Here is an 8,531-nt window from a genome sequence, read left to right as displayed (position 1 = left end):
GCATTTTTGTATTTTTGTTCAGATTTCTTTTTAATGTTTTCTTTTATCACATTACAAAAAAAAAATAATCCTCCGGGCACATAAATATGGCCTCAGTCACATTTTCCAATTAATCATCAAATCAAGCTAATTTTCAATACGTACCCCGACCCATTTTTTTTTATTTAAAATAAAATAGTTCTCCCTCTATTTTATTAAGGTTTCAATCAACCTTCCGTAAATGGTTAGTGGCGGCTCCATTGAATATTTTTATAAGGATTTGGTAGATGGAATTAGGTTGGTTGATTCAATGACAAACCGTTAGCCAATTAGGCAAATATGACCGTGAATTATAATGTAGATAGAAATGTACCATGTTATTTTTGTGAATTTTGGTGATAAGTGTTCCAAAAGAATTAGTGTAAACCGAGAATATCCGTAGATTTTAATGTACTTTTGTTTATTTAAATTCACATAGAGATATAGTGGATTGATAAACCGAGTACGTTTACTATATCTAGAGATAGGATAGTAAATAGCAAAGGAAATTCCGCTATCACATGTTTGATATCGTTTTTGTATGAATAAAGATATGAAATTCATGTTCGGTAGTTATGGTGAATCGGATGCTCTAACGTATTTATTTAATTGATTTACAACATCTAATTTCAAACTTTTGCCTTTAAGATTGTCAATTTTATTTTATTCTCAATTTCTATTTTAACTTGTTAGATAAATTTTAGAATTAGTCCATTTTTAGTATTTAATTAGTTTATTAATCATCGATCTCTGGGGGATGATATCTTTTCTCATTATTATATTATTTGTTCAATACATTCATTGACACGTATACTTGCGTTGAGAACTATACGAACACGTGCCATCCAACTCAACAATTCAATAGTAAAACTTAATGAAAAATAACGGAAGGTATATTTATCACACATGTCACCTGTTTGACATTTTTGGAGGTCAACAATTAGTTTTGGGTAAATTCGTCGTATGTGTTCCAGTTTAAAATTTGTCATGATATTAACCCGAAAAAATAAGAAGAAGTTTTATCCCATTTTCTTTTTTAGGAAAAAAAGAATCCAAGTGATGAAGATGGTGATGGGAAATGGGGGAGGATAATGGGGAGAAGAAATAGATTTTTTTTTTCCTTTTCTTTAAGATATTTTAAAGAGATGGAGATGATGCTGGGAAAGAAGCAACACGAATTTTTTTAAAGAAGATGATGATGGATTAAATATGAGCATGTCCTTAAAAGGCTCAAGGAAAGATAGGGGAAGGAAACTCCCCGGTCTGGTGGAAGGATCTTCCTCTAAATTTTCTCTGTGTTCCCTCTCTCCATGGAAGAAAAATAAATGGAGGGAACCTGAGGGCCTTTGGCTGAGGAAGGTAAAACCCAAGTCAACTTTAGTTGGTGACTGTAGGATAAGTAGGTATAATAGCCTACCGTGCCTTGAGTCAAAAGGGAAGCTTCGGCTTCATGCTAGGTGAACTTGTGCTTTGCACAGTGTTTGATAACGCGACTTGTTCATCTAATACCTCTAGTTATTAGACACCGTGCAAACGGAGGTAAAAACCTTAAACGTCAACTACCACGTATCATCCAATTCAATAATTTGATAATAAAATTTAATGAAAACTAATGGAAGGTAAATTTATCATAAATATATATGTTTGAGGTTTTTGGCGATCAACAATTAGTTTTGAATAAATTCATCATATTATACCAATTTAAAATTTTTTGTGGTATTAACTTAAAAAAATAAGAAGAAGTTTTATCCCATTTTCCTATTTTTATTTTTTATTTTAAAAAAAATACAAGTGATTAAGATGGTGATGGGAAAGGAAGGAGGATATTGCGGAGAATAAATAGATTTTTTTTTGTCCTTTTCTTTAAAATATTTTAAAGAGATGGAGATGATGATGGGAAAGAGGCAACGAAATATGGTAAAGAGATGAATGAAATAAGGCAAAGAAAAAGAAATTTTTTTTTCTTTTTGCTTTTCAAATATTTAAGATTTTTTATGTTGCACTTGGTGGGCACCACATCAATGCCACAAATTTTAAAAAAAAAAGCTATATCAAAATTTTTTGTTAGCCAAATTGACGGGGTTGAAGTTATGATTTGAATACATCAATTTGATAAATTGTTGGATTTAATTACACTTTTTAAAAGTTGTATGGCTTAATTTAACTTTCACGACAATTTTTGAAGTTGTTGATGTCCTTATAACAAAAATGAACTAGTAAGAAAGAGAAAGTTAGATAATTTTTCAGGAATAGGCAGACTTCATGTTTCGAAAAGACAAAAAAGGAAAGGAAAGATGATCAAATGCCAGTTAGTGACGGGTTTTTTTTTTTTCCCAAAACCGTGCAATCATGAAGTGCTCCCAAACAGCTATCGAACAGTGAACCTATTGAAGTTTAATGCTGTTCCGAAACACAAATTATATCAAAGTTACTTTGCAATGGACTTTGTAAACCCTGATCATCAAACACTCATCCTCAAGCACTTCCATATGGTTCTATGGATAAAATTCATTCAATTTGCGAAAAAAGAAGAAGATAAATTACATGTGATACGTAGTCATTGTTAGCGTGTGGTTCATACCTTCATCGACAGGAAAGCACGATGGTCGCAAGGTAGTACCCCCAAACCACCAGAGGGCATTTATAGTTTGAGCCCTTATTTTTTCATTAATAGTTTGGGTTTGGGCCCATAAATAGTTAATGCTATATGTTATTTATTTACTTTTTTGTAATTTAGGAATATAACGAGGGGTGCGAGGTATTAATTATAGTGGGATCATCTGCTGGACATAATCCTAATTTAAGAGTGAATAAGAAGAAACCTTATCTCTTAATTTTTTTTCCTCGCTTTTACGCTTTACTTCATTTGTGATTTGTGTGCCGCATTCTGACAGTCATCACTCCCCCCATTGACCAATTCCATCCACTGTTGGGGGAGCTAAGAGTCCAACTTAATTGTACTGAATTCACAAGAAATTGGAAAGACAAGCTTCTTAGCTAAGCATGTACAATCGAGCACAAGACACAAAATCTAAAATGTCATGAACTAATGGACCCATCCTCTCTGCAATTTCTCTGGTCAACGGTTGAAATCGAAACTCCATGTTCGATTACTCATATAATATTACCCTTTGTTGGGATTATGCTCCTTTTCCCTTTTTCATTTTTAAATGCATGTACTTCAAGTAGTATGGCTTAACTGCTTTTGAACGTGTAACATAAAAGTTATTTAATTGATGCATCAAGATAGTGCTTGGCATCAAGCTCGAGTCACTCTCATTTGCCATTAACATTATTATGTGCCGCAAGAATGTGTCAAAAGTGTCATTTGTCTCATTGATAACCATTGACTTTTTTTTTTTGGTCGTTTCTAATGTGTAACCCTCCTAATAATCTTTCTCTCACTTTGATTCTATACTACAAATAAATGCTCGATGTAAGTTTTTAAAAGAAGGGTGAATCATTTCTCTTTCTAGATTAGGATTCGCATAGTTATAAAATAATAATATTACATTAGAGTAAAGTTATTGATGCTATCATTAATTCATTACGATGTCACATACATCGCATGCATTAAAAACTAGTATACTAGGATTTATGGATTTATAGTTGATGTTGATTCATCCTATTTCTATTGTAAATTACGAATAAACATATATGTATTCACTAAGGAATTACAAGGATCATATGCTAGTCGTGCACAAACTCTAAGTTTGATGATTTGAAAGACTCGTCGTGAAGGGAAAGAATCCAATCTAGAACGTGGCCAACTCCGTCGAGATTGGCGTTGGCGTGGCACTCTTGGGGGAAACCGACGGTGCATGGTGTTGACCACCGAAGCTAACAAGGTGACTGAGAGTGCCACGACGGCGATTATGTCCAATGCCAACCTCGATGGCGCGATCTCCCACCTAAGCCACACCTCTTTCCCCTCTTTTCCCTTTTCGCATTGTAGATATCCTTTCGAATCGAAGCGTGTCCTTAAAAGGTGCAACGGAAAGCTGAAAGTTGGGCTTCGAAAGATTTTCTGGTATTTCCCTCCTACTGGGGAAAGAAAAATATAATTTGCTAGGAATTGAGGGGGGCTTGAAAGCCGGCCTATAAAATAAGGCTCGAGATTTGTAGTTCGCTCCGTTCGGAGACAAGAGGAACCGGCCTCAAGTTGCAATGAATCCTCTATGTCCTTTGTCCTTTTATCTCCAATATTTATTTCAAAAAACTGTAAACTAAGAGCAACCAAAATGATAAAAATAAAAAAAAATTGAAAAATGCAACCAATTGCCAAAATCAGCAAATCCCGACCACAAAAAAATCGAAACCGCCCCCATAAAAATCTGCCACGCCTCGCACCAGTCAATCTCTCTCTCTCTCTCTCTTCCAAATCCATATCCACCCTCGATCATGACTTCTGGTCCCAAAGTTTCCGCCAATCCGACGGTCCTCGCTCCGCGCCGCTCCGCACCGTACACCCCACCCTCACCCGATCACTCCCACCTCCCATTTCTATTACACACAACACAAAAACAAGACGACCCTTCCACTTCACTCGAACCAAAAGGCTCCAGACGCGAAGGAATCAAATCCAAGAAAATGGCTGCCACCACTCTCTCCGTCCGGCCGAACCGGCTCTCCCCCGGTTCGCCGCTCCCCAAGACTCCGGTCCACCTCCCCCACGCCCTGAGACCGGCCGGCGGCCGCGCCGAGGCGTGGAGGGGCGTCGGGTCCCCCCCGCCGCAGCGGAGGACCGGGGGCCTGCTGGCGCAGGCCGGCTCGCGGGCCGACGACTCGGCGCCGTTCGAGATGTCCGTGGAGAACGCGCTGAAGCTGCTCGGCGTGCCGGACACGGCTTCGTTCGACGAGATTCTCCGGGCCAAGAACTCGATCGTCGCCTCGTGTAAGGACGACAAGGAGGCCGTCGCGCAGGTGAGAGTGTTTGCTCGCGCTCGCGCTCTTTATGCTTCTTTCTGTTTCATTCGATGCGTGTTGAGGTAGAATACTGGAACTCTACGTAGGAATGTGTTATGACCGTGATTCTCTCTTTCTTTATCTTTTCTTGGAACTATTTGGTTCTGGAAATGGATTTTCTGCTAATCTCAAAGCTGGTAGGGCATGATTGTTGAGTTTGATGAACATGGAGGATGGAGCTTTTCATAAAATTACTGCCTGTTGGGGAAATGTCTCTTTGAATATGTTGAGTCCATAGTTCGGCGGAGGCAAGACTTGGCTCTTTAGTAATTTTTGTGGCGAAAATGCCCATTCGGTTGTTTTCGCTGCGAAGTATATGGATTGAGTGATTTGCACTCTCTAATTCATCAGAAAGGTTTTCCCTGTATGATTCAGTAGATGAATATGGTGTTTCTTGTGAGTTTTTTTCCAATTATGATGTGAATACCAGTGTTCAAACCTTTGATTTCGTGATAAATGAATTTGTCTGACAAGGTAGAAAACAGCAAAAGTGCTTGACTGAAGTGAGGGGTAACTACTCATCTGGGAGTGGGAGGTGCATAAAAATTGTATCACGAGCGGTATTTTTTCCTTTACAGGCAATTGTGAGGATTATTTTAGTGCGACTTCTTTCGCTCAAATGAACAAATAGAAACGAGTTTGGACAGGCGATATATGTGCTCTGTTGCCACATGTGATTGCTTCAGATGTTTGATGGGTGTGGGGTGAGATGATAGTCTATTCATTCCTACTTGTCTACTACTGTGAGGTCTTTTTTTTTTCCTTCTTTCTTTTAAGGTCGTTCTTTTTCAGACACAGACACTTTTGAGAAAGCATTGGGAGGCATAGTTTCTCTGTGGTTTCATTTTTAGTGCAGTGCCCTGATATAGGGCCTTCGTATGCACGTTTCTGGTGCTCGTTCTCTTTCCTTCACTTTCGAATTTGTTGCATTTGCTGCCACCTTTTTTTTTTATCCTCCTGGTCTATGGATGATTAGAGGAGAATGTGGATGTGAAGATTTTTATTCCTGTCCCAAATGGAGGGAAAAATGCAGTAGTCATTGTGTGCTTTACCACCTTATATATGGCCTTCTGCTTCTTTGTATGGGCCTTCATTGTGTGCTTACCACCTTGTATTATATAGAGCATTATATTAGTGATGCATGCATTTTGTCTAAGGTTTTCGCTTTCTCTATAGTATGGATGTATGATATCCATATATTTGGGTGTACACTGGTGTGCATGTTGTAATAGAGATTTTCATATTCCTGGATACACAATTCTTGCCTACATAAGCTGGGGATTTGCCTCAAAATTGGTTTGTCTAGTGGCATGCCCTGACAATCGCAAAAAATAGCTGGGATTGCCTTGTGATATTATATTTGGTAGAGCATTTGCTAGTAATACTTTTAAATTTGCGGTCAATGTTGTTCTTCAGTTTAATTTCTATGATAAAACTACTAAAAGATCTTTTACTTTTTCATGTTAGATGTTACCCCATGAGCGGCCCCAAGCAAATGCTTCATAGTGAAATTCAACCCTAATTATGAATTAAATAAGCTTGTCCCTTGCATACTAGTTTCTGAATAAGTGGTTTATGTCTTTCTGATCTCGTGACACAACCATGATGTCAGCGACTATGTTTATCACAACTGAAAATATTTGTATAATGCAAGAGGACTTCGGCTTGATTGTGTTGCTTGTCCAGTTGTCCTTTTTAATGATGTAAGAAAGCAGATATTGAATTTAATAAGTGACTTAAAAAGATAAAATCTATTTTCTAAGAATATTTCAGGAAACAAAAGGTTACAACTTTGAAGAAAAGAATGTAGTTCTGGATGAATATCATTCCCCAAGTGTTAAAATTTAGGAATGTATCTTAATCTATCTGTTTTTGTTGGGGTGCATTTGTTTTGCGGAAATTGAATGATTTGAAATATATTTTCAAAATAATTGCTTATATCGCTTTACAAAAAAGAACAAACGGAAATTTTTTTTTTACCAAAATATTTAGACAAATTGTTGTCAATAATGGAAATATTATTTATTGACTAATTATTTTAAGCGACATGAGTGATCATTTTTATGAAAACATTTCCAAATCATATATTTTCCGTTAAACAAATGGAGCCTTATTATTCAGAAATTTGCTTGGCCCTGTGATAAGTGATGATACATTATTTTCATATAATCGGTGATAACCCAAAGTCTCAACCTTTTGATGGATCTTAAACATGATGTTGAAACCACACATAGCTGTGTTTGGTTTGTTCTTTTGGAAATTGTGCTAACCCAGAAAAACTTATGCCTAGTTCAAGGTTTGCATGTTATGTTGTAGAGTATGGTCTGTTATTCTGATTGGCTTTCTCCGTGTTGGTTAATATTCAGATGATCTCATCAAATGTGTCCCAATCAACTGATTTCCTCTTCTAGCTAATGTACTTGTTGGATATTTCATCGTTGCAAGTATTGAAAAAGATTAGATGGTGGCTATAGGCAGGTAATTGATAGACATTTTCTGCGGATAAACTTTTTATAGGTAGAGGCTGCATATGATATGTTGCTCATGCGAAGTTTGACTCAGCGGAGAGCTGGAAAAGTTGTGAGCAGTAGCATTCGCTATGCTGATGTTAAACCAATCGGTACTCCTACCATGGGTTCAATGCCTCAATGGTTGCAAACTACTGTCAAGAATTCGATCTTGTCCGTTGAAGCACCGTCAACTCGAGACTTGGGCCTACAAGTTGGTGTATATGGTGCATTGATTGTTTTAACCTATGTCAATGGAGCTTCCACACTGTCTGTAGCACCTTATGCGGGGGCTGATGTTCCTGGTTTGATCCTTGCATCTAGCTTTGGAGCTTCCCTGTACTTTATGACCAAAAAGAATGTCAAGCTAGGTAGGATTTTCTCTTAGAGATATAGCCCCTCTGTTAATAGGATCCAACCCCATGTCATTCATGCCAAGCAAACGATTTCACTGGCCTTGTGTGCTTTTGCAGGTAAGGCCACTATAATAACCATAGGAGGGCTTGTGGCTGGAGCTGTCGTGGGTTCAGCAGTAGAGAGCTGGTTACAGGTGGACATTGTCCCTTTTCTTGGAATACATTCTCCTGCTGCTGTAATTAGCGAATTCATCCTGTTTTCTCAGCTCTTTGCTTCCTTGTATCTTAGGTAGGGTTGGGAGATGATTGCTGCATTAAGTCGAACCCGCAACCTGTAACTATTCATTGCATGATCATGCCTGAGCTCCTATAGGATGCATTTCATTGCACATTGTACAAAATCCACTATACAAAGAAGTGAAGCTTGAATTGCTTTTGCATTTTGTTCAGCAACGTAACAGACATCTACTACTAAAGACATTGTTACCTCTTAGCAATTTTACCCATTGTGTTTGAGAGCTTTTCCTTCATAAGCTTTAGCAAAGTTGTTCCTGTTTATTTTAAGCCTTGAGAAGTTCTTAGAACAGGAGCATCTTGAATTGTGTTGAATCGGAAACTTTCAGTAATGTTTTGCCACAAAGCTCATGCTATGATTTGACTATCTGCGCATTCATAACTCTCGCAT

At 37.7% G+C, this 8,531-nt stretch overlaps 1 protein-coding gene across 1 annotated transcript; it reads left to right on the top strand.

Moving 5' to 3' along the window:
* The first annotated feature begins 4,544 nt into the window (after positions 1–4,544).
* Positions 4,545–8,289, top strand: LOC115728062 (protein CHAPERONE-LIKE PROTEIN OF POR1, chloroplastic). The gene is made up of 3 exons (XM_030658387.2): positions 4,545–4,941; positions 7,501–7,861; positions 7,964–8,289. Exons 1-3 carry the CDS (start codon positions 4,609–4,611, stop codon positions 8,137–8,139), a joined length of 870 nt encoding a protein of 289 aa, XP_030514247.1. The 5' UTR covers positions 4,545–4,608; the 3' UTR covers positions 8,140–8,289.
* Positions 8,290–8,531: the final 242 nt, after the last annotated feature.

The sequence above is a fragment of the Rhodamnia argentea genome, chromosome 5 (assembly GCF_020921035.1).
Source record: "Rhodamnia argentea isolate NSW1041297 chromosome 5, ASM2092103v1, whole genome shotgun sequence".
Taxonomy (NCBI): Eukaryota; Viridiplantae; Streptophyta; class Magnoliopsida; order Myrtales; family Myrtaceae; genus Rhodamnia; species Rhodamnia argentea.
This window is presented reverse-complemented; position numbering and strand designations above follow the sequence as displayed.